This window comes from Oncorhynchus mykiss, chromosome 7 (genome assembly GCF_013265735.2).
Source record: "Oncorhynchus mykiss isolate Arlee chromosome 7, USDA_OmykA_1.1, whole genome shotgun sequence".
Taxonomy (NCBI): Eukaryota; Metazoa; Chordata; class Actinopteri; order Salmoniformes; family Salmonidae; genus Oncorhynchus; species Oncorhynchus mykiss.
In genome coordinates this window covers 32852672-32880545 of record NC_048571.1, presented here as the reverse complement: position 1 = coordinate 32880545, position 27874 = coordinate 32852672, and the positions used below count along the sequence as shown (strand labels likewise).

The 27874-nt window shown below is 41.3% G+C and overlaps 1 protein-coding gene across 1 annotated transcript in view; it reads right to left on the bottom strand.

Moving 5' to 3' along the window:
• Window positions 1–803: 803 nt before the first annotated feature.
• map1lc3a (microtubule-associated protein 1 light chain 3 alpha) overlaps window positions 804–27874 on the bottom strand; it is a 30848-nt gene continuing 3777 nt past the window's right edge. The window contains exons 2-4 of the mRNA XM_021609094.2: window positions 24123–24178; window positions 23455–23561; window positions 804–2428 (exon numbers count right to left, since the gene is read on the bottom strand). Of these exons, the coding sequence (XP_021464769.1) occupies window positions 2266–2428; window positions 23455–23561; window positions 24123–24178 (326 nt within the window). The 3' untranslated portion in view covers window positions 804–2265. The remainder of the gene's footprint in view (window positions 2429–23454; window positions 23562–24122; window positions 24179–27874) is intronic.

Sequence of the window (27874 nt, the reverse complement as noted above, 5' to 3'; positions counted from 1 at the left end):
TTAGCCATATTTATGGATCTGAAGTATTAGCACTGGACAAGCTTACCACAGTGGGCTTCCCCGGAGCTAACAGTGGATTTCAACTTTATGGTCACAAGATTAGGCTGGTAACATGGTTATCTGTAGAAGTATGATGACGCTATGAAATAATTACCTGAACACTTAAGCACCTTCCTAATATTGAGTTGCACCCCCTTTCCCCCCCGAACAGCCTCAATTCGTCATGGTATGGACTCTACATAGGTATAGCTAGCAGCCCATGTTGACGCCAATGCTTCCACAGTTGTGTCAAGTTGGCTGGATGTCCTTTTGGGTGGTGGACAATTCTTGATAAACACAGGAAACTGTTGAGTGTGAAAAACCCAGCAGCGGTGCAGTTCTTGACACAAACCAGCGTGTCTGGCACTTACTACCATACCCTGTTCAAAGGCTCTTTTGTCTTGCCCATTCACCCTCTGAATGGCACACATACACGATCCATTCCTCAATTGTCTCGAGGCTTGAAAATAATTATTTAACCCTTCATCTACACTGATTGAAGTCGATTTAACAAGTGACATCAATAAGGGATCATTGCTTTCACCTGGTCAGTCCCATGGAAAGAGCAGGTGTTCCTAATGGTTTGTGCACGCATTGTATGTACCTTGCTACCTATACATGTAGCACAATCCTTAACACCAAGCAATTGGTGAGTATACACATATGGGATTTAAAGAGTATTACACTTAAAATAAAATAAGACACTCACTGTACAGCAAAGAGATACACCAATACATTCTTGGCAATAATAGTGAATGTCCATATAAAAGAAAGAAAGTATATCCATCAGAATTTATTTTCCACAAGTATAAACACAAAATAAACAATTATTTTGACTGACTGCTCACACCATACAATCCGCCCGTTGTGATGGTGCTGCTTTTATGCAAATGTATATATCTGCCCAGATTATCAGTAATATGAAGGCTGTTATTGCTTGCCCCTAATTTGTACTCAACATTGACACTGGTTTACCACTACTAGAACCATGAATTTAAATGTCAAATTGCTTCATTAGCGAATGCTTAAAATTAATTTGAAGCAATGCTATACTCCTAGAATTAGTTACAATTGAGGAATTTAAATAAACAAAACTTCAGTATTTTATGGTTTATACACACAATTGTTAACATACATTTTCAGTTTTTGGTTTGGAAACAGTTCTAAAAATAAATGTTTTAATACAATAAGTGTATCTATTGCCAAAATCAATACAAAAAAAAACATGAAAGGTATGTAGTGCATCACAAACCCATAGTTTCAAAAGTCATTTTACCAAAGGCATACGTACAGAACAGTGTTCTAAAGGAGAGAATATCAGATACAAAATAATCAAAATGTGTTAGTCATTTATTTCTTTTCAATACTGAGTCTTATTATAATAGTATAAATGTATATGTGCAAAGAAGCGTATTTATTTCTACATTATACATCTGTTTCCACTACTCAATTCTAAGTACTAGCTTATATCACAACACACATACCCACCACTACCTGTTATGACTGTACGGATGGTCATCTTGCGCATGAAACCAGTCAACTGCTAAAGACAAACAAATTTGATTAATCTGATTGATTATTAAACAGTACTTAAATTGAGGGAGAGGGGAGAACAACCTAAAATACCCAATGCTCTAGCAGATTTAGGTACAGGGATATTGATGGCTTAGCCTATGGTAGAGCAATTGCATGTCTTGTTGCGTAGTTAATTCACTTGCACTTTTGGCAGACTTGTGCCAGAAAGGTAAGCTGTGTCAATATTGGGGAAACTCAAGACAAGATTAATAACCATTGGTTTAGGCAATAGCACCTATGACCACGTAAGTAAAAAGGTGTTACAACACCTATATAAAAAAAAAATAAAACACTAACAGTGTTCTACTCTATCTGAAAAACCAGGTCCCAGTTGGAGATAAAATAATGAACTATAAAATCAAAACCAATGGGCCAAAAACACTAGCCTATGACTAAAGGAAAAAAAAGACTCCTAATAGAAATGTACTTCCAACGAATAAGGGGGTGGGGGGAAGAGGGAGGGGGCTGTTGCACATAGCGTTCCTGTTTACTTACTAGTGTCATGAAAAGACATGGTGGTGTCTGTTTAATTATCCTTAAGGGAACTCAATCATCCGGGGGGGCAAAATAGAAACACACACAGCTGGCCTCTCTCTGTACCCCTGTGCCTCCTATCTCACCTCATCTCTTTGACCAGACTTCCCTCACTCCCTAGTATCCAAAAGTCTCCTGAGAGGCGTAAACCATGTAGAGAAACCCGTCCTCGTCGTGCTCCTGCTCGTAGATCTCGGAGATGGGCGTGGAGACGCTCACCATGCTGTGCTGGTTGACCAGGAGGAAGAAGGCCTGCGTGGGGTTGAGCTGCAGCCGGCGCCTGGAAGGGAATGGGTATACAGGGGGTCAGGGCTGGTCACTACAATCATTAGGGCACACTGTAGTAAAATTAAAACAAGCAGTTATTTGGCGAGTCCAGGTAGTCCTTCCCTGCTTCAGTCCATTTGGTGCCTAATGGATATGACCCATCTTTTTTAGCTTGAACCACCTAGAGGTGTTGCATGGTTTGTGTATTCGGACTACAGGCAAGCATTTCATGCAAGCAAGTTTAAAATCCACACACTGCATTACTATAATTGGCATCAGATTGAATGTCTACCTTCAAGGGGCAGGTCATAGAACAGGCATCGCTTTATTGAGGATTCAACAATTAGCAATGGATGCACAGAATTAAATAATGGTACTTGCTTGGTGACACTGTTAGCCGTGATTGTTAGTTTGTGTAACAGACTGAACAAAGGAGGTGGGACCAAGTCACTATTATTCGAGACACAAGAAAGTTAAGTCACAAGGTTCGAGTCTCAAGTAGAACAGGTTGAGTCTTGAGTCAAGTCGTGAAAAAAAAAAAAAAAATTATACATACAATGACTTGTTCAACTACAAATCTGTCTATTGAGGCTCCCAGACATACCTTTTCATTATTTTGTCTACAACACATTTTGATTATGTAAATTGTTAAATAAGGACCTTGTAGCAATTGTAACAGGCATGAAATCAGCACAAAGCAAGGCAAGTTGATGTGCTCAGAGTGTAGATTTATTTACAGGTCTTGGTGACCCAATGGTGAAAGTGCCATATACAAAATATACAATCATGGCCAAAGGTTTTGAGAATGACAAATATTTATTTCCACAAAGTTTGCTGCTTCAGTGTCTTTAGATATTTGTCATATATTACTATGGAATACTGAAGTAGAATTAAACATTTCATAAGTGTCAAAGGCTTTTATTGACAATTACATGAAGTTGATGCAAAGAGTCAATATTTGCAGTGTTGACCCTTCTTTTTCAAGACCTCTGCAATCCGCCCGGGCATGCTGTCAATTCACTTCTGGGCCACATCCTGACTGATGGAAGCCCATTCTTGCATAATCAATGCTTGGAGTTTGTCAGAATTTGTGGGTTGTTTGTTTGTCCAGCCGCCTCTTGAGGATTAACCACAAATTCTCAATGAGATTAAAGTCTGGGGAGTTTCCTGGCCATGGACCTAAAATATTGATGTTTTGTTCCCCGAGCCACTTAGTTATCACTTTTGCCTTATGGCAAGGTGCTCCATCATGCTGGAAAAGGCATTGTTCGTCACCAAACTGTTCCTGGATGGTTGGGAGAAGTTGCTCTCAAGAGGATGTGTTTGGTACTATTCTTTATTCATGGCTGTGTTCTTAAGCAAAACTGTGAGTGAGCCAACTCCCTTGGCTGAGAAGCAACCCCACACATGAATGGTCTCACGATGCTTTACTGTTGGCATGACACAGGACTGATGGTAGCGCTCACCTTGTCTTCTCTGGACAAGCTTTTTTTCCCGGATGCCTCAAACAATCGGAAAGGGATTCATCAGAGAAAATGACTTTACCCCAGTCCTCAGCAGTCCAATCCCTGTACCTTTTGCAGAATATCAGTCTGTCCCTGATGTTTTTCCTTCCCTTCTTGGACACCAGGCCATGCTCCAAAACTCTTCGCCTCACTGTGCATGCAGATGCACTCACACCTGCCTGCAGCCATTTCTGAGCAAGCTCTGTACTGGTGGTGCCCCGATCCCACAGCGGAATCAACTTTAGGAGACGGTCCTGGCGCTTGCTGGACTTTCTTGGGCACCCTGAAGCCTTCTTCACAATTGAACTGCTCTCCTTGAAGTTGTTGATCCGATAAATGGTTGATTTAGGTGCAATCTTACTGGCAGCAATATCCTTGCATGTGAAGCCCTTTTTGTGCAAAGCAATGATGACGGCACATTGTTCCTTCTAGGTAACCATGGTTGACAGAGGAAGAACATTGATTCCAAGCACCACCCTCCCATTGAAGCTTCCAGTCTGTTATTTGAACTCAATCAGCATGACAGAGTAATCTCCAGCCTTGTCCTCGTCAACACTCACACCTGTGTTAACGAGAGAATCACTGACATGATATCAGCTGGTCCTTTTGTGGCAGGGCTGAAATGCAGTGGAAATGTCTTTTGGGGATTCAGTTCATTTGCATGGCAAAGAGGGACTTTGCAATTAATTCCAATTCATCTGGTCACTCTTCATAACATTCTGGAGTATATACACAAATTGCCATCATACAAACTGAGGCAGCAGACTTTGAAAATTAATATTTGTGTCATTCTCAAAACTTTTGGCCACAACTGTACACAGGCAATCACCTAAAAATAAATAGACTATCAGGCTTAAAATTGATAGTTCAACCAAATTACAAAATAATTCCTTACAGTGTAAGGAAACTATGGACAAGGTATGACAGCAATCTATGCTTTGGTTTTGTTTCCCTGGGACTGTTTACACATGCTAATGTTTTAGCATTTGTGGCACAGATCCCATTCAAGTCATGGGACTGATATTTTTCACACATCATGTTCAAATCATCTATAAGTGACAGATTCCCAATCAATTTGAGATCCTTTGATGATTTGTGCATGATGAGCAAAAAATGCAAATATCGGTCCCATTACTTGAATGGGATTTGTGCCACAAATGCTAAAACATTAGCATGCAGAAACAATGCCATGGAAATTAAACCAAAGCATGAATTGCTGTCATACATTGTCCATAGACTGGAAACCAATATGTCCTTTTTAATCTGGGTGAACTATCCCTGTAACCTGTCCTATCGGAACAGAAACAGGTAGAGGGCAAAACTGCACAGCCTCCCCTTGAAAAACCAAATCAGTCTAATAGGAGTTCAAATAGGTACATGTAAGCACTTGGCCCCTCCCAGGACCATACAATTACCAAATTGGTCATTACAACCAATTTCACATCCATCGGTACATTCGTCTGAAATCAGGCTTAATGATTCTTATTCAATGTACTGACACCAAAGCGTGGTGTCCAGGCCACGAAGCCTATTTCTTTGTGAACAGAGGCACGCGCACTCCTATTATGCAACCAGAATGACAGACATAGAAGAGACACACGGAACTCCGACATAACCTGGTAAATATGAACTAAGTAAACCATACATTGAATGAAATAAAACGGAAACAGAAAAAAGGTGTTGCAATAAAAGGTTTAGGAATTAAATGAAACACTAGCAAATATTGTTGGATTAGATGGAATATAGATTCACCACATATGCATTTACACGTGTGAAATCAACAGCAAACATTTCAACAAGAGAACAAAGCACTCTCCACGGGTGGGAGTTTGGCAAGCGACATGCCTTTATGGCGCATCTTCGCCACAGTAATAATAATTACATAAGTAAATAAATTCATGATTATTTCAAGTAATTTTCACATACCAAAAGACCAGTAGGCATATGCTGGTAATTGTTGCTTGGTGTCCCATTGCTGGTGAGTTGACAAAGTAAATAGTTAATATTCTTGATCACCAAACCATTTTTGGAGCTGCATATTTATTTAATAATTATGGCAATCCGCTCTCCCTACAATGACGTTTGTGAGGCACCTGATCCTATAGCTGTACAGCAAATCAGCAATCTGTTCGCTAGCTCACCCGACCTGTGTTGAATGCCAGTTTGCTGGTCCAATCAAAGGGCCGAGTGTGCGTTTCACTAGCCAATCTGTTGGATGTTTTTTTTTGGAAGGGCGATGCTGCGGCTACGGTCTCTGGCTGCGTGGAGAGTAATCCATTGAGACTCTGTACCAGAAAATGAGTGACAACATGACAAAACCTTGGCCAGATAATTTCAAGTCATCAGTCTCATGTCAGTCCCGAGTTGAGGCGCCTAGTCTCAAGTCATCAAATTTGTGACTCGAGTCCACAACACTGCTAAAACAAATTGAATTATATTGAAACAAACTTGATTTTACTATATTGAACAAAAATATGAACGCAACATGTAACATGTTGGTCCCATGTTTCATGAGCTGAAATTTAAAAAAAGATTCCAGAAATGTTCCAAAAACTTCTCAAATGTTGTGCACAAGTTTGTTTACAGCCCTTTACTGAGCATTTTTCTTTTGGCAAAATAATCCATCCACCTGACAGGTGTGGCATAACAAGAAGCTGATTAAAACATCATGACCATTACACAAGTGAACCTTGTGCTGAGGACAATAAAAGGCCACTCTAAAATGAGCAACTGTCACACACAATCCCACAAATGTCTCAAGTTGAGGGAGCGTGCAATTGGCATGCTGACTGCAGGAATGTCCACCAGAGCTTTTGCGAGAGAATTGAATGTTAATTTCTCTACCAACATCGTTTTAGAGAATTTGGGAGTACGTCCAACCGGCCCATGTGTAACCATGCCACCCCAGGACCTCCACATCAGGCTTCTTCCCTTGTGGGATTGTCTGAGACCAGCTGTGTTCCAGTTCCCACAATCACTGAACACAAACGCAACATGAAACTATTTAAAATATTTTAGTGAGTTACAGTTCATATAAGAAAATCAGTCAATTTAAATAAATTCATTAGGCCCTAATCTAATCAGATATGAATATGTTGGCCACAGATACCTTTAAAAAAAATGTAGGGGTGTGGATCAGAAAACCAGTCAGTATCTGGGATGACCACTTCATGCAGCGCAACACATCTCCTTTGCATTTAATTTATCAGGCTGTTGATTGTGGCCTGTGGAATGTTGTCTCACTCCTCTTCAATGGCTGTGAAGTTGCTGGATAATGGCGGGAACTGGACTACGCAGTCATATACTTCGATCAAGAGCATCCTAATCATGCTCAATGGGTGACATGTCTGGTGAGTATGCAGGCCATGGAAGAACTAGGACATTTTCAGCTTCCAGGAATTGTGCACAGACCCTTGCGACATGGGGCCGTGCATTATGCTGAAACATGAGGTGATGGCGGCAGATGAATGTCACGCTCTCGGTATATTCAAATTACCATTAATAAAATGTAATTGTGTTTGTCCATAGCTTATGCCTGCCCATACCATAAGGGGCACCCTGTTCACAAAGTTGACATCAGCAAACCACTCGCACAAACGACGCCATACTGCCATCTGCCCGGTACAGTTGAAACCGGGATTCATCCGTGAAGAGCACACTTCTCCAGCGTACCAGTGGCCATTGAAGGTGAGCATACTTGCCCGGTTATGACCTCGAACTGCAGTCAGGCCAAGACCTTGGTGAGGACGGCGAACACGCAGATGAGCTTCCCTGAGACAGTTTGTGCAGAAATTATTCGGTTGTGCAAACCCACAGTTTCATCAGCTGTGTGGCTGGTCTCAGACGATCCCGTAGGTGAAGAAACCGGACGCGGAGGAGGTCCTGGGCAATGTTTTTTTTACATTGAGGCGGCTTATGGTAGAGAAATTAACAATACATTCTCTGGCAAAAGCTCTGCTGGACATTCTTGCAGTCAACATGCCAAATGCAGACTCTCAAAACATCTATGGCATTGTGTTGCGTGACCGTTTATTGTTCCCAGCACAAGATGCACCTGTGTAATAATGCTGTTTAATCAGCTTCTTGATATGCCATACCTGTCAGGTGGATGATTATCTTGGAAAATGAGAAATGCTCACAAACAGGGAGGTAAACAAATTTGTGCACAACATTTGCGATAAGCTTTTTGTGTGTATTTCAGCTCATGAAACATGGGACACTTTACATGTTGCGTTTATATTTTTGTTCACTGTATTTGGCATGCCTTAAAGCTGTCATCACATGTGCGCATCATACGGCTTTGTTAACAAACCATAAGATAACTCAAGTAGAACGTGGCAAAAGGATACTGGTAACTAACCCCTTTTCAGCGGTGTTGTGACTTTTAGCTGGCAAGCTACTTACCAGCATGCCGGTAAAAGCACACTGTTTTGACTAGATGCCATAGATATGCCATACACTATTTTCCGAAAAGCGAGGATATCCGACAGCAGTGGCTGCTTTTCATTTTGGGTGGACAGGCTGCATCGGAAATTACGATCATGTCATGAGTGTGCAGTAATTGTTAAGGACTGGGGGAGTCTTTCGGGATATTTTTTTTTTTTTAGAAAGGAGCTAAGCAGAGGCAAAATCCTACAGGAAAACCTGGTTCAGTCTTTTCCACCAGACACTAGGAGATGAATTCACCTTTAAGCAGGACAATAACCTAAAACACAAAGCCACATCTTTACTGGAGTTTGCTTACCAAGAAGACCGTGAATGTGGCAGAGTTACCATTTTGACTTTATTTATCTATTTATTTGAAATCTATTTCAAAATCTAAGGCAAGACCTGAGAATAGATTCCTAGCAATTATCAACCCATAATTTGACAGAGCTTGAAGAATTCTGACAATAATAAAAAGGGGCAAATATTGCACAATCCAGGTATGAAAAGCACTGAGATTTACCCAGAAAGACTCAGTAATCGCTACCAAAAGGTGTCTACATAGTGTTGACTCATTGGTATGAATACATATGTAAATTATATACAGTGGCTTGCAAAAGTATTCACCCCCCTTGGCATTATTCCTATTTTGTTGCCTTACAACCTGGAGTTAAATGTATTTTTTTTGTGGGGGGTTGTAACATGTGATTTACACCACATGCCTACCACTTTAAAAATGATTTTGCATCTTCACTGTGAAACAAACAAGATATAAGACAAAAAAACAGAAAACTTGAGCGTGCATAACTATTCCCCCCCCCAAAGTCATTACTTTGTAGAGCCACCTTTTGCAGCAATTACAGCTGCAAGTCTCTTGGGGTGTCTCTATAAGCTTGGCACATCTAGCCACTGCGATTTTTGCCCATTCTTCAAGGCAAAACTGCTCCAGCTCTTTCAAGTTGGATGGGTTCCGCTGGTGTACAGCAATCTTTAAATCATACCACAGATTCTCAATTGGATTGAGGTCTGGGCTTTGACAAGGCCATTCCAAGTTTCCCCTTAATCCACTCGAGTGTTGCTTTAGCAGTATGCTTAGGGTCATTGTCCTGCTAGAAGGTTAACCTCCATGAAAGACAAACAGGTTTCCCTCAAGAATATCCCTGTATTTAGCACCATCCATCATTCCTTCAATTCTGACCAGTTTCCAAGTCCTTGTCGATGAGAAACATCCCCACAGCATGATGCTGTCACCACCATGCCTCACTGTGGGGATGGTGTTCTCAGGGTAATGAGAGGTGTTGGGTTTGTGCCAGACATAACATTTTCCTTGATGGACAAAAAGCTACAATTTAGTCTCACCTGACCAGAGTACCTTCTTCCACATGCCTTTTGGTGAACACCAAACATGTTTGCTTATTTTTTTTCTTTAAGCAATGGCTTTTTTCTGGCCACTCTTCCGTAAAGCCCAGCTCTGTGGAGTGTACGGCTTAAAGTGGTCCTATGGACAGATATTCCCATCTCCGCTGTGGAGCTTTGCAACTCCTTCGGGGTTATCTTTGGTCTCTTTGTTGCCTCTCGGTTGCCTCTCGGTCCTCCTTGCCTGGTCTGTGAGTTTTGGTGGGCGGCCCGCTCTTGGCTGGTTTGTTGTGGTGCCATATTCTTTCCTTTTTTAAATAAAATGGATTTAACAGTGTTCCATGGGCTGTTCAAAGTTTCCAATCTTTATATAACCCAACCCTGATCTGTACTTCTCCTCAACTTTGTCCCTGACCTGTTTGGAGAGCTCCTTGGTCTTCATGGTGACCCTTGCTTAGTGGTGTTGCAGACTCTGGGACCTTTCAGAACAGGTGTATAGATATTCAGATCATGTAACACTTAAATAAAGTCCACCTGTGTGTAATCTAACTAATTATGTGAGTTCTGACAGTAATCGGTTGCATCAGAACTTATTTAGGGGCTTCATAGCAAATGGGGTGAACACACTTTCTGTTTTTTTATTTTGTAGAATGTTTTTAAACATGTAAGTTCTTTCATTTCACCAATTTGGACTATTTTGTGTGTGTCCATTACATGAAATCCAAATAAAAATTCATTTAAATTACAGGTTGTAGTGCAACAAAATAGGAAGCACATCAACGGGGATGAATACTGTCGCATGGCACTGAACACATTACTGTATTACATTGTCAATAAATTTGCAAACATAAAAAAAAAAAAAAAAACTCAATATGGGGTGGTGTGAGAAAAAGGTGAGAAAAAAATATATTTCATCCATTTTGAATTCAGGCTGTAACAATGTGGAATAAGGGGTATGAATACTTTGAAGGCACACTGTGTGCTTTCAAAGTGCATTCGGAAAGTATTCAGTACACTTCCCTTTTTCTACATGTTACGTAACAGCCATATTCTAAAATTGATTAAATGTTTTTCCTCAATCTACACACAATACACCATAAAAAGGTCAAAGTGAATAGGTTTATGATTTTTTTTCTAATTTATTCAAAATAAAAACAGAAATACCTTATTTGCATAAATATTCAGATCCTTTGCTATGAGACTCAAATTGAGCTCAGGTGCATCCTGTTTCCATTGATCATCCTTGAGATGTGTCTACAACTTGGAGTCCAGCTGTGGTAAATGTAATTGATTGGACATGATTTGGAAAGGCACACCTGTCTATATAAGTTCCCACAGTTCACTGTGCATGTCAGAGCAAAAACCAAGCCATGAGGTCGAAGTAATTGTCCGCAGAGCTCAGAGACAGGATTGTGTCGAGGCACAGATCTGGGGAAGGGTACCAAAACATTTGAAGGTTGAAGGTCCCCAAGAACACGGTGGCCTCATCATTCTTAACTTCTTTGGGGTAGGGGGCAGTATTGGGTAGCTTGGATTAAAAAAAGTGCCCAAATTACGCTGCCTGCTACTCAGCCGTAAAAGCTAGAATATGCATATAATTAGTACATTTGGATAGAAAACACTGAAGTTTCTAAAACTGTTTGGATGATGTCTGAGTATAACAGAACTCATATGGCAGGCAAAAACCTGAGAAAAAATCCAACCAGGAAGTGGGAAATCTGAGGTTTGTAGTTTTTCAACTCAGCCCCCATTGAAGATACAGGGTGATATTAGTTATGTTTCACTTCCCAAGGCTTCCACTAGATGTCAACAGTATTTAGAACCTGTTTTGAGGATTCTACTCTAAAGGAGGGGCTCATAAGAGGTCTTTGAGCGAGTGGCCTGGCAGAGTGCCACAGCCTCGGTTTGACACGCTCACATGAAAGGTAGCTACGTTCCACTTCATTTGTACAGACAAAGGAATTGTCCGGTTGGAACATTAATGAAGTTTTATGTTAAAAACATCCTAAAGATTGATCCATACTTAGTTTGGCTTGTTTCTACGGGCGGCTGTAACGGAACTTTTTGAACTTTTCGTACGACGTTCGGCGTGAACACGCTTTTGGATTTGTTTACCAAACGCCCTAACAAAATAAGATATTTGGACATAACTGATGGACATTATCGAACAAATCAAACATTGATGGTGGAACTGCGACTCCTAGGAGTGCATTCTGATAAAGATCAAAGGTAAGTGAATATTTAAAATGCTATTTCTGAGTAATATTGACTACCCAATATGGCGGGTATCTTTTTGGCTGCTTTGTTGTCTAAAGGCTGTACTCAGATTATTGCATGGTTTGCTTTCTCCATAAAGTTATTATTTTTTTATCTGACACTACGGTTGCATTAAGGAGAAATTTCTCTAATTCCATGTATAATAGTCGTATCTTTATCAATGTTTAATTATGAGTATTTCTGTAAATTGATGTGGCTCTGCAATATCACAGCATGTATTAGAACTACTGAAAGTAACGTGCCAATGTGAACTCACAATTTTTTAAATATAAATATGAACTTTATCAAACAAAACATACATGTGTTGTGTAACATTAAGTCCTATGAGTGTCAACTGATGAAGACCATCACAGGTTAGTGATTAATTTTACCTCTATTTCTGATTTTTGGGACTCCTCTTTGGCTGGAAAAAATGGCTGTGTTTTTCTGTGGCCGGATTTTTGTGGTGCTTTTGCTGTAAATCCTTTTTGAACAGACACTGTGGCCGGATTAACGATAATTTTATCTTTAAAATGGTGTGAAATACTTGTATGCTTGAGGAATTTTAATTCTGAGATTTGTTGTTTTGAATTTGGCGCCCTGCACTCACTGCTGTTGCGCGGGGGGGGGGGGAATGTGGAGATGGTTGTCCTTCTGGAAGGTTCCCCCATCTCTGCAGTACTCCACCAATCAAGCATTTATGGTGTGGCCAGACGAAAGCCACTCCTCAGTAAAAGGCACATGACAGCCCGCTTGGTGTTTGCCAAAAGGCACCTAAAGGACTCTGGCCATGTGAAGCAAGATTCTCTGGTCTGATGAAACCACGATTGAACTCTTTGGCCTGAATGCCAAGCGTCACATTTAGAGGAAACCTGGCAGCATCATGCTGTGAGGATGTTTTTCAGCGACAGGGAGCCTAGTCAGGATTGAGGGAAAGATGAACGGTGCAAAGTACAGAGAGATCCTTGATGAAAACCTGCTCCAGAGCGCTTAAGATCTCTGGGGCGACGGTTCACCTTCCAACATGACAATGACCCCTAGGACACAGCCAAGACAACGCAGGAGTTTCTTCAGGACAAGTCTCAAAGTCCTTGACTGGCCCAGCCAGAGCCCGGGCTTGAAGGTGACGACATGGCTGATGTTTTCAATGTCTTCTTTGCTGAGGCATGGACAAGCACCACACCTCTTCCCCCTGCCCATGCCTACAAGGCAGGTTGAGCTTTCTTCAGGACAAGTCTCAAAGTCCTTGACTGGCCCAGCCAGAGCCCGGGCTTGAAGGTGACGACATGGCTGATGTTTTCAATGTCTTCTTTGCTGAGGCATGGACAAGCACCACACCTCTTCCCCCTGCCCATGCCTACAAGGCAGGTTGAGCTGTGCAGCATTGGCCAGATAAAGCAAGCTTTGACCACACTCAGCCCATGTAAAGTGTGTGGGCCTGATGGCATTCCAGCCTGGCTACTAAAAGAGCATGTAGAAGATATCTAGCCCCTGTCATCACACACATTGTTAACACCTCTTACTGGCAGGGGACTGTTCCTGCTGCCAGGAAGATTTCCAACATGTGTCCCATACCTGAAGTGTCAAACCCATGTACTACAACTGACTTGAGGCCCATCTATCTTCATGCCTTGAAAAATCTAGTAGAGCTTCATTATAAAAAAACGAATGCCAAGTTTTATCTGAGTGTATGAATCAGTATGCCTGCCTCCCAACGTCCAGCACTACTACCGCCACACTCCTGGCTGACAGCTAGACTCCAGAAAACAAACAATGGTGAGGGTGTTACTTGCTGATATGTCCAAAGCCTTTGATCGAGTAGATCACGCAAAGCTCCTGCAACATCGGTCTGACATTGAACAGTGTCAAAGGTTACTAGCCGGGTTCCATAGCTACACCACCAGAAGGCTGCAGCGGGTGATGGCAAGTGGCACATTTAGCCCTGGGTCAGAGGTCACCTCTGGTGTGCCACAAGGTGGCAAGGTTTCACCATTAATGTTTTGTCTTGGCCATTCACCCTCTGAATGGCACACACACAATCCATGTCTCGATTGTCTGAAGGCTTAAATCCTTCTTTAACCCGTCTCCTCCTCTTCATCTACACTGATTGAAGTGGATTTAACAAGTGACATCAATAAGGGATCATAGTTTTCACCTGGATTCACCTGGTCAGTCTGTCAAGGAAAGAGCACTCAGTGCAGACCATGCATAGGATATATGCATGGTCCAATACGTTAAAATAATTTAAACAAATAATTTTGCAAATATGTTAGTGGCTTCATTTGGAGTTGGAAATTATATTTTGAATGGTTTCAGCATAATTTTATTTGAAATGTATATTTGAGTAGAATGTAAAAAGGTCACTGGAACAGAGCACCATCCTTCTAAATTATCCGGGGGGACCCTGGACCCCCAAAACGAGGAAACACTTGTCTATATACATACACACACACAGTGCCTTGCGAAAGTATTCGGCCCCCTTGAACTTTGCGACCTTTTGCCACATTTCAGGCTTCAAACATAAAGATATAAAACTATTTTTTTGTGAAGAATCAACAACAAGTGGGACACAATCATGAAGTGGAACGACATTTATTGGATATTTCAAACTTTTTTAACAAATCAAAAACTGAAAAATTGGGCGTGCAAAATTATTCAGCCCCTTTACTTTCAGTGCAGCAAACTCTCTCCAGAAGTTCAGTGAGGATCTCTGAATGATCCAATGTTGACCTAAATGACTAATGATGATAAATACAATCCACCTGTGTGTAATCAAGTCTCCGTATAAATGCACCTGCACTGTGATAGTCTCAGAGGTCCGTTAAAAGCGCAGAGAGCATCATGAAGAACAAGGAACACACCAGGCAGGTCCGAGATACTGTTGTGAAGAAGTTTAAAGCCGGATTTGGATACAAAAAGATTTCCCAAGCTTTAAACATCCCAAGGAGCACTGTGCAAGCGATAATATTGAAATGGAAGGAGTATCAGACCACTGCAAATCTACCAAGACCTGGCCGTCCCTCTAAACTTTCAGCTCATACAAGGAGAAGACTGATCAGAGATACAGCCAAGAGGCCCATGATCACTCTGGATGAACTGCAGAGATCTACAGCTGAGGTGGGAGACTCTGTCCATAGGACAACAATCAGTCGTATATTGCACAAATCTGACCTTTATGGAAGAGTGGCAAGAAGAAAGCCATTTCTTAAAGATATCCATAAAAAGTGTCATTTAAAGTTGGCCACAAGCCACCTGGGAGACACACCAAACATGTGGAAGAAGGTGCTCTGGTCAGATGAAACCAAAATGTAACTTTTTGGCAACAATGCAAAACGTTATGTTTGGCGTAAAAGCAACACAGCTGAACACACCATCCCCACTGTCAAACATGGTGGTGGCAGCATCATGGTTTGGGCCTGCTTTTCTTCAGCAGGGACAGGGAAGATGGTTAAAATTGATGGGAAGTTGGATGGAGCCAAATACAGGACCATTCTGGAAGAAAACCTGATGGAGTCTGCAAAAGACCTGAGACTGGGACGGAGATGTCTTCCAACAAGACAATGATCCAAAACATAAAGCAAAATCTACAATGGAATGGTTCAAAAATAAACATATCCAGGTGTTAGAATGGCCAAGTCAAAGTCCAGACCTGAATTCAATCGAGAATCTGTGGAAAGAACTGAAAACTGCTGTTCACAAATGCTCTCCATCCAACCTCACTGAGCTCGAGCTGTTTTGCAACGAGGAATGGGAAAAAATGTCAGTCTCTCGATGTGCAAAACTGATAGACATACCCCAAGCGACTTACAGCTGTAATCGCAGCAAAAGGTGGCGCTACAAAGTATTAACTTAAGGGGGCTGAATAATTTTGCACGCCCAATTTTTCTGTTTTGATTTGTTAAAAAAGTTTGAAATATCCAATAAATGTCATTCCACTTCATGATTGTGTCCCACTTGCTGTTGATTCTTCACAAAAAAATACAGTTTTATATCTTTGTTTGAAGCCTGAAATGTGGCAAAAGGTCGCAAAGTTCAAGGGGGCCGAATACTTTCGCAAGGCACTGTATATATATGCAAATATGACAATTACAACAATACTGAATGAACACTTATTTTAACTTAATATAATACAAATAAATAAAAATCAATTTAGTCTCATGAAACATGTTCAATTTGATTTAAATAATGCAAAAACAGTGTTGGAGAAGTAAAAGTGCAATTATGTGCCATGTAAAAAAGCTAATGTTTAAGTTCCTTGCTTAGAACATATGAAAGCTGGTGGTTCCTTTTTAACATGAGTCTTCAATATTCACAGTTAAGAAGTTTTAGGTTGTAGTTATTATAGGACTATTTCTCTCTATACCATTTGTATTTCATATACCTTTGACTAGTGGATGTTCTTATAGGCACTATAGTATTGCCAGCCTAATCTTGGGAGTTAATAGGCTTGAAGTCATAAACATTGCTGTGCTTCAAGTATTGCGAAGATCTGCTGGCAAAAGCAGGAATGTGCTGTTTGAATGAATGCTTATGAGCCTGCTGTTGCCTACCACCGCTCAGTCAGACTGCTCTATCAAATCATAGACAATTACAATAAACACAAATACGAGACTTTGGTCATTAATATGGTCAAATCTGGAAACTATCATTACATTTTTTTATTTTTATTCTTTCAGTGTAATATGGAACCGTTCTGTATTTTATCGAACGGGTAGCATCCATAAGTCTAAATATTGCTGTTGCATTGCACAACCTTCAATGTTATGTCATAATTCTGGAAAATTAATTACGGTCTTTCTTAGGAAAAAAATGGTTCACACAGTTCGCAACGAGCCAGGTGGCCCAAACTGCTGCATATACCCCGACTCTGCTTGCACAGAACGAAAGAGAAGTGACAATTTCCCTAGTTAATATTGCCTACTAACATTAATTTATTTTAACTAAATATGCAGGGGGTTTTTTTAAATACACTTGTGTGTTGATTTTAAGAAAGGCATTGATGTTTATGGTTAGGTATATTGGTGCAACGACAGTGCTTTTTTCACCAATGCGCTTGTTAAATCATCACGTTTGGCGAAGTAGGCTGTGATTCGATGATAAATTAACAGGCACCGCATTGATTATTTGCAACGCAGGACAAGCTAGTAATATCATCAACCGTGTGTAGTTAACTAGTGATTATGTTAAGATGGTTTTTTATAAGATAAGTTTAATGCTAGCTAGCAACTTACCATGGCTCCTTGCTGCACTCACGTAACAGGTGGTCAGCCTGCCATGCAGTCTCCTCGTGGAGTGCAATGTAATCGGCCATGGGGCCCGGGTGGCGCAGTGATTAAGGGCCAGAGACTCTGGGTTTGCGCCCAGGCTGTCGCAACCGGCTGCGACCGGGAGGTCCGTGGGGCGACGCATAATTGGCTTAGCGTCGTCCGGGTTAGGCCGGTAGGGATATCCTTGTCTCATCGCGCACCAGCGACTCCTGTGGCGGGCCGGGCGCAGTGCACGCTAACCAAGGTCGCCAGGTGCACGGTGCTTCCTCCGACACATTGGTGCGGCTGGCTTCCAGGTTGGATGCGCGCTGTGTTAAGAAGCAGTGCGGCTTGGTTGGGTTGTGTATCGGAGGACACATGACTTTCGACCTTCGTCTCTCCCGAGTCCGTACGGGAGTTATAGCAAAGAGACAAGATAGTAGCTACTAACAATTGGAGACCACGAAATTGGGGAGAAAAAGGGGGCAAAAAAATAAAATAAAAAAAAATACAATGTAAATCGGGTTCAAAAATGCCGATCACTGATTGTTATGAGAACTTGAAATCGTCCCTAATTAAATCGGTCAACCTCTAATTTGAATAGCCTAAAAATGTAATGATGAGGACTAATAATGAAAGAACAAACAATACCAATAGCCTACAGAAATATCAAATGACAAGTTTCAACTTCAAAAGAAAGAAATGAGCCATGCAGGTCAGGAAAATCACTCTATATGAGGTTGAAAACCAAATGGCAAATAGAGTACCACAGTATGAGTCATATTACCAATAAAACTTAGCGGTCAAACAAGGAACTGGTTTCAATCATTTTTCCACCATTCAAGAAAGGTGTCTGGTTACTTCTAGAACATGCCATTTACATCAAAAATAAAGATTTGGTTGTAAAAATTGATACTTTTCCTTAAATTCTCTGACTCCAGTGTTCCATAGACCTACATGTGCATTTGCGGGGCTCAACAAAAGAAACTAAGCCACGCATCCTGCAATTCTCTCTCACTCAACTGCAATCTGACCTCTACACATGTTTACCTTGGTGCGACAAAAAAAAAAAAACATCATTGATGAAAGGTTGAAGGAGAATGGCAAGAATCGTGCAAGCGGGCCACAAACAGACAGCAAAAAGTTGTCTAAGTCAGTACAAGTGGTTTCCTCGAATGGCATCTCGGAACGCACAACTCGTCAATCCTTGTCACGGATGAGCTATTGCAACAGACGACCACACCGGGTTCACCTCCTATCAGCTAAAAATGTGAATGTTTTCCTGGCACACGTTAGGTCTCTTGATACCAATTGAACACCACAGCATATCTGAACATTGTTACTAACCAAACTCAATAGAGCATCTTTGGGATGAGATGGAATGAGCTATTCGCAGCATGAATGTACCGCCATCCAATCTGCAGTGATGACAGCGTCAGCACGGACCAATATCACTGTGGAACGTTTCCGACACCTTGTAGAATCCATGCCCTGAAGAATTCAGGCTGTTCTGGGTGCAAAGGGGGGTCTGATCCGGTACTAGATAAGTGTACCTAATAAATTGTTCAGCGAGTGTAGAATGCATTCGGAAAGTTATAAAGACGCCTAGACTTTTTCCACATTTTGTTACGTTACAGCCTTATTCTGAAATTGATACGTTTTCCCTCTTTTTAACTAGGCAAGTCAAATTTACAATGACGGCCTACCCTGGCCAAACCCTAACGACGGTGGACCTATTGTGCGCTGCCCTATGGGACTCCCAATTACGTCCGATTGTGATACAGCCTGGAATCAAATCAGGGTCTGTAGTGATGTCTCTAGCACTGAGATGCAGTGCCTTAGGCCACTCGGGAGCCCCAGATCTACACACAAATAGTACCCGCAAAACACCAGAAGGCCAGCATCCCGGAGTTGCCTCTTCACTGTTGACATTGAGACTGGTGTTTTGTGGGTACCATTTAATGAAGCTGCCAGTTGAGGACTGTTTCTCAAACTAGACACACTAATGTGCTTGTCCTCTTGCTCAGTGGTGCACCAGGGCCTCCCACTCCTTTCTATTATGGTTAGAACCAGTTTGCACTGTTCTGTGAAGGGAGTAGTACACGGCGTTGTACGAGATCTTCAGTTTCTTGGCAATCTCTCGCATGGAATAGCCTTCATTTCTCAGAACAAGAATAGACTGACGAGTTTCAGAAGAAAGTTCTTTCTAGCCATTTTGAGCCTGTAATCGAACCCACAAATGCTGACGCTCCAGATACTCAAGTCTAAAGACCAGTTTTTTTGCTTCTTTAAAAATCAGCACAATAGTTTTCAGCTGTGCCAACATAATTGCAAAAGGGTTTTCTAATGATCAACTAGCCTAACACAACGTGCCATTGGAGTGATGGATGCTGAGAATAGGCCGCTGTACACCTATGTAGATATTCTATATATATTTTTTTATCAGCCGTTTCCAGCTACAATAGTAATTTACAACATTAACTTCTTTGGGGTAGGGGGCAATATTGTGAATTTTGGATGAAAAGGGTGCCCAAATTAAGATGCCTGCTACTCAGCCATAAAAGCTAGAATATGCATATAATTAGTAGATTTGGATAGAAAACACTGAAGTTTCTAAAACTGTTTGAATGATGAGTATAACAGAACTCATATAGCAGGCAAACACCTGAGGAAAAAAATCCAACCAGGAAGTGGGAAATCTGAGGTTTGTAGTTTTTCAACTCAGCCCCTATCGAGTACACAGTGGGATATTGGTAATGTTGTACTTCCTACGGCTTCCACTAGATGTCAACAGTATTTAGAAACTGGTTTGAGGGTTCTACTAAGGAGGGGCTCATAAGAGCTCTTTGAGTGAGTGGTCTGGCAGAGTGTCACAGCCTCGCTCGCTCACGTGAAAGGTAGCTTTCTGAAGACAAAGGAATTGTCCGGTTGGAATATTATTTAAGATTTATGTTAAACATCCTAAAGATTGATTCTAAACATCGTTTGACATGTTGCTACGAACTGTAACGGAACTTCTTTTTACTTTTCGTCTGCTCTTAGTGAAATGTGGATAACTGGACTGAACACGCAAACAAATGAATTTGGACATTATCGAACAAAACAAACATTTATTGTGGAACTGGGACTCCTGGGAGTTCATTCTGATGAAGATCATCAAAAGGTAAGTGAATATTTATAACGCTATTCTGACATCTGACTCCATCATGGTGGATATCTGTTTGGCTTGATTTGGGCTCTGAGCGCCATACTCAGATTATTGCTTTTTCTGTCAAGTTTTTTAAAAATCTGACACAGCGGTTTCATTAAGGATCTATAATGTATCTATAATTCCGTACATAATACTTGTATTTTCATCAACATTTTATGAGCATTTCTGTAAATTGATGTGGCTCTCTGCAAAATCACTTGGATGTTTTGGACCTACTGAACGTAACGCACCAATGTAAACTCAGATTTTTGGATATATGAACTTTACCGAACAAAACATACATGTATTGTGTAACATCAAGTCCTATGAGTGTCATCTGATGAAGATCATCAAAGGTTAGTGATTTATTTTATCTATATTTCTGCTTTTTGGCTGAATGCTTTCTGTGACTAGTTGCTGACCTAACATATTATGTTCTGCTTTTGCCAAAAAGCGTTTTTGAAATCGGACACTGTGGTTGGATGCTAGCGTCCCACGTACCCTAGAGAGAGGTTACCAATGTCTACACTTTATTTCTGATCAATTTTATATTTTAAATTGATAAAAGTGCTTTCTTTCAAAAACAAGGACATTTTTAAGTGACCCCAAACTTTTGAACGGTAGTGTATATATATTTTTCCATTCAAGTACTCCAGTTCAATTTAATTTGTGTCAGAACCTAAGAAAAATATACAGTGCCTTGCGAAAGTATTCGGCCCCCTTGAACTTTGCGACCTTTTGCCACATTTCAGGCTTCAAACATAAATATATAAAACTGTATTTTTTTGTGAATAATCAACAACAAGTGGGACACAATCATGAGGTGGAACGACATTTATTGGATATTTCAAACTTTTTTAACAACTCAAAAACTGAAAAATTGGGCGTGCAAAATTATTCAGCCCCCTTAAGTTAATACTTTGTAGCGCCACCTTTTGCTGTGATTACAGCTGTAAGTCGCTTGGGGTATGTCTCTATCAGTTTTGCACATCGAGAGACTGAATTTTTTTCCCATTCCTCCTTGCAGCTCGAGCTCAGTGAGGTTGGATGGAGAGCATTTGTGAACAGCAGTTTTCAGTTCTTTCCACAGATTATCGATTGTATTCAGGTCTGGACTTTGACTTGGCCATTCTAACACCTGGATATGTTTATTTTTGAACCATTCCATTGTAGATTTTGCTTTATGTTTTGGATCATTGTCTTGTTGGAAGACAAATCTCCGTCCCAGTCTCAGGTCTTTTGCAGACTCCATCAGGTTTTCTTCCAGAATGGTCCTGTATTTGGCTCCATCCATCTTCCCATCAATTTTAACCATCTTCCCTGTCCCTGCTGAAGAAAAGCAGGCCCAAACCATGATGCTGCCACCACCATGTTTGACAGTGGGGATGGTGTGTTCAGCTGTGTTGCTTTTACGCCAAACATAACGTTTTGCATTGTTGCCAAAAAGTTTAATTTTGGTTTCATCTGACCAGAGCACCTTCTTCCACATGTTTGGTGTGTCTCCCAGGTGGCTTGTGGCAAACTTTAAACAACACTTTTTATGGATATCTTTAAGAAATGGCTTTCTTCTTGCCACTCTTCCATAAAGGCCAGATTTGTGCAATATACGACTGATTGTTGTCCTATGGACAGAGTCTCCCACCTCAGCTGTAGATCTCTGCAGTTCATCCAGAGTGATCATGGGCCTCTTGGCTGCATCTCTGATCAGTCTTCTCCTTGTATGAGCTGAAAGTTTAGAGGGACGGCCAGGTCTTGGTAGATTTGCAGTGGTCTGATACTCCTTCCATTTCAATATTATCGCTTGCACAGTGCTCCTTGGGATGTTTAAAGCTTGGGAAATCTTTTGGTATCCAAATCCGGCTTTAAACTTCTTCACAACAGTATCTCGGACCTGCCTGGTGTGTTCCTTGTTCTTCATGATGCTCTCTGCGCTTTTAACGGACCTCTGAGACTATCACAGTGCAGGTGCATTTATACGGAGACTTGATTACACACAGGTGGATTGTATTTATCATCATTAGTCATTTAGGTCAACATTGGATCATTCAGAGATCCTCACTGAACTTCTGGAGAGAGTTTGCTGCACTGAAAGTAAAGGGGCTGAATAATTTTGCACGCCCAATTTTTCAGTTTTTGATTTGTTAAAAAAGTTTGAAATATCCAATAAATGTCGTTCCACTTCATGATTATGTCCCACTTGTTGTTGATTCTTCACAAAAAAATACAGTTTTATATCTTTATGTTTGAAGCCTGAAATGTGGCAAAAGGTCGCAAAGTTCAAGGGGGCCGAATACTTTCGCAAGGCACTGTATATGTTCTGTTCATAAAGACGCACACTCACTGTAAAGAAACAGTGTAGATTTCAGGAAATTGAAAAACAATTCTGGGAGAGAAAAAAATCGTACTGTGCGCAGGTAACCGTGCTCAATGGTACTGTGGGAGGCAACCAGTCTGTCTAGATAAACTACTAAACAACTCAACATGGAAACTATAACATTACTAATTTGTTACTATTGACACTACACAACATGGCATAGGTTTAGTTAAGTAGTTTCCTGCAATAGTCTGACACACAGAGCAGTGGTGAAACAGTTAAGGTCTACTCCCCTCCCCCACAAGTCATTGACATGGCTGTAATATGAAGAGACAAGCACACAAAACAGGAAGAGTCTCTCCCAATGATAACAGGGTGTATTTTGGTGCTAGAGTGTTTAAGTGTTTCCAGCAGAAGTCCCCCGAGGAAGTCGGGGTCAGTGTGTGCACCAATTATTGGCACACTGCGGCTCGGCCCGCTCTCTGAGTGACACACTCCAGACAAGTAAACAATCTGGTCAACATGATCTGGGGATACAGGCACGTACACAGTTCATTTCCAGACTTTGAGAGAATGTGTTGACTGAAGGGAGAGAAAGGCACAGTGTGTAAGGTGTTGAAATGATCTCACCATAAATGGACATTCAGGTTCAAAGTGTGGGGTATAGTGTCCATGACTCTGTTGCCCATGGACTACCACCATGTCATCAAATTCAAACCTTATTAAGTCATGACTCAATGGTCTTACCTGATTATCTTCACTAACTCGCTCATGTTGACATGGTCAGGGACAAGAAACTTTGTCTTGTCCAACACAGGCAGCTGCTTCTCTCCCTTATAACGCTCAATGATTACCTGTAGGGGAGCACCAAGCAATGATAAACAGTTATAAGATGTAATTCCACCACCATAACACCAATTAATACTGAATATATTACATCAAATATATTAAGGGCCTAAATAAGATATGTTGGATGAATATTTCATATACTGATCGAAAAAGATGGCATTCAGTGTGCTTCCTGGCTATAGCCTTCCACTTCTTCACAATTCTCAACTCAGACAACTGCAGTTGGCATGTCTGAGTATCATGTGAACTACATCAAGAAAGGCTCTTACTGTAATCAATTTACTGATATATAAAGAGAGCTTTCAGGAACAATAGCCAGACAACCGAATTCTACGCAGACAAGTGTAATGTAGCTCCTCATTGTGTGGTGAGCAGGGAAAATAAATGTAGTCAGAGCCACAATTATTGGCACCCTTGATAAAGATGAGTGCTCATACAAAGATGACTGCACAGACAATATACCTCAGTATTTATTTTAGTATTTTTTGCTCATCATCAAGGGCGCCAATAATTTAGGATGCGACTGTGTATTCTGTTATATAGAGGGCAGTGTCAGCGTAACTTACTGGGATTTTGTTGGGGTGCTGGTCACGGATTTGATGCACTTCTTTGCAACGATCAGCTGCAGATAAGAATTTGTATGTATTTACACAGGGAGGTCAAGGTCTCTTTCTCAAGGGAGCACTGTATTTTGCAATTTTACAATACATTAATATAAAATACAGAATTAGACACTCAGACACAAATTCCACAGGAAGGTGGTCTATGATCAACATTTTGAACCACCCAAGATGCACCAATGTGTCCATAGCAACTAAAGGCTGTTTTTCCTAGGTCTGTAGCAACAGACGGAATTTCCAGGGTTAAACATCCCTGTGATCGGGTATGGTAACTTGTACTTCTATGGGTAAGTGAAGATGTCAGGTAATGTGAGTTTTTCCAATAGGGTTTTATAAATGAATAAAATGCATTGTTTTAACCTAGGCAACATCAAATGAGGGCCAACCTACTTTCCAATAGAGCAAGCAGCAATGAGTTTAAAACCTGTCAACTGTGATAAAACTAAGTGCACTATGGAAAACTGCATTTCATTTAACAGCCTCAAAGAAGTGGCAGCAGCATTCATCTAAATGATGTCACCAGGGTAGCCTAGTGGTTAGAGCGTTGGACTAGTAACCGGAAGGTTGCAAGTTCAAACCCCCGAGCTGACAAGGTACAAATCTGTCGTTCTGCCCCTGAACAGGCAGTTAACCCACTATTCCTAGGCCGTCATTGAAAATAAGAATTTGTTCTTACTGACTTGCCTAGTTAAATAAAGGTAAAAAATAAAATAAAAAAATAGTCTAGGACAGGAAGAAACGTTGACTGATAAGAGACAATCAATGAAAAGGTATTTCTGATCAGTTGGAAGATAAAACAGAATAGCCTACAGGGTCTCAAAGGTAGATTGTGAGCTACAAGTACCTCGCAGCCCACCTATGAGTAGCTCGCCAAGAAATTCTGAAAGTACATCCATTTTTTCCACTTATTTCAGCGCATATTGTCAAAACTATAAAGTTCCCAGCTACTATCCAATCAAAGACACATTGACATTATCCCACCCATGTATAGCCACTATTGGCTTAAAAAGCCAAATGTAACAGTACCTATCTGCCAATTATCAATATTGCCCCTGTCTGTTTGCGCACATTTGTTTATTATTCCATGTAGCCAGTTAGCAATGCTAATAATACCCGTCTAGTGGGTAGACAAATACGTTCCCCAATAACCTTCTCAATTAAAATGTTAACTGCAAAGTTGGCCAACCTGAAATAACTATGTCATGATCAGAGCATTGAGCGGAGCATCCCCAATTTGACTGGAGCATAGAAAGCGTTTCCCAAAGGCTGGAGTGTTGGCTGCCTCGCCCGCTCCATTTAGGAGCTCAGGGAATGCCCGGCGCAGCACGCATTTGTAGGCTACTTGTGTGCTGCTATAGCCCCTTCCTTTAGCTACTGTCATGGATCGGGCTAAATATCATGACGTGCTGCAGCAGTAGGCCTAACAGAAACATCGCTGGATACGCAATAAAAAGGTGTTTGAATGTCCAAATGTATTCGTTTTTCCCCCAGACCTAAATAATTTACTGTCTTCTGATTTCAGCATCGACATGGGCTCAGAAAATACATTTGTTGTTTCTCTATGACTAATTGTTCTATTGAGAGTAAAAACCAAAACCAGGAAAAATAAAACGAAGAACTTTGCCATGCCAAATACTGTTTAGTAACCATTATTTCATCAGGAATATTGACATATATTGTACACCAAGGACGAGTTGCAGGGTAGAGAAGAAGAATTTGCATATTTAAAAGCTATTTAAAAACTGAGTAGCTCAGGACATGTAAAAAAAAAATTCAAGTAGCTCTCATGCTAGAAAAAGGTTGGAGACTCCTGATCTAGCCAGAAATATGTCTCTTTGATATGGGGTGTGCAACTGCAAACATGATCAACATAGAAAATTATAGGCTGTGACTAAACAGTCGAAGAGTTCTCAAAATAGGCATACTGGTTTCAGTAATGCCAATGGTTTTCCACAGAAGTCCAGGGCTCTACAGTGTGAGTATTTCACTCGCATTTGCCCCTAAAAATAGATTTGTGGGCACCGGAAAAATGATTTACGAACACAGTGTGCAATTAAAAATTACAACCTACCGTAATCCATTTTTCCCCCGCTGCTAATTGTTTAAAAACTACACGTCCCACATTCCACAAGCCGCATGCGCCAACAACAGTAGAGTTTTCTGTGATGACGCAGTCCGAGTCAGAGAAAGGTGAACTGGAAAATAGTATCAGTATAGGCTATAAGTTAACGTGCAGACATCGCTAAAAATGAAGCCCATTCAATTTTATTTTAAGCGAAAAAGACACGAGGAGAAAGAGGAATCCGGCGAGGGGGATTCGCAACTAATGAGGCCTCTTCACAAGGTTTACCTGAGATAGCCGCCATGTCAACGTTAGCCTAACGTTAGTGATGCTGAGAACAACATTAGCCAAGCTACCGTGACCCCCGTAGTCACTAGCCGGTGGAGGGAGAACATATAGATTCAATGTGAATTGGCTCAAAATGTTCCCATTGCTAAAGTTCAAAAACAACGTCATGTTCTGCAAATATTGTAGAGGGCAGAAACAGGCGGGCAACTTGTCCTTCGAGTCAGGAAACCCACATCTGAAAAGAGATAGCGTAGCGAAACATCTCGCGGCGGCATATCCAGTGCAGAGATCTGTACCTGCTGAGACAGGAGAAACCATCAGGCATGGTGTCAGCAGCCTTGAGGAGGCAAGTGCTGCTGTCTGAGGAGAAGAGGATGCAGCTGAAAATAAAGATAAACATCGCATGCTTCATTGCGAAAGAAGAACCTTTCGTCAAATTTGGGCCCCTTAGACCACAAAAATGGAGTTCACATCAATCCCACATACGACAATGATGTAAGACGTGCGGAGATGATCAGTCAAATTGCTGACTTAATGAGAGAGAGCCTGTCAGCGAAGCTGAAACTGCGAAGTATCCTGTCGTTCTAATAGACGGAGACACTGATATATCCAACACCGAATGCAAGATTGTCTACGTACGCTTGTTGGAGGATGGGAAGCCAGTCAATCTCCTGGTCAGACAACAGACCCTTGAGCACTCATGCCATTGGTAAGTTGTTCCTCTTTATAGGCTCAGTGTGGAGATTTGCACACAGTCTAGCATCAAGGGAACTCGCTGGATCCCCCATGTCCACAGAGCCCTCAAAGTGTTCCTACGGCATGGACAAGACAAGGACCTTGCCACGGACTAAGGCCAGTACTCCGTTGTTTTGCAGCACATGGAGCACCTGGCCGTAGCATCAACAACAGCAGAAGTTCAAGGGCGGGCAAAGAAGGTCCGTTTTCCACAGGAAATGTAATACCACACTAGTTTTGAAAAATAGGTTCAAGACTCAAATGAACTTTCAGAATCAAGTAATTGACAGGTGACAGTTTATTTACTGACTACCTAACAGATAAAGCGGGAAATGGGGAATGCACTCGTGTATTCTGCCATTTTCTTTCAGACATGTTTGAGGTGCTATCCTCACTTAGCCTCACCATGCAAAGGAATGACCTGATCCTCCCCCAAGCCACAGACCAGACTGGAAGCACTACAGCTTAGGGCAAAGGCAGGAGGCATGCTGGAGAAGATCCAGACTATGCTTGCTCAGCAGCTGGGTGATGAGAAGAGATTCCAGGTGTGTTAGGATGAGAGCTTGTTAAAATGTAAGAGAAATTGATGATTAAAATCAATGATCAAGACAGA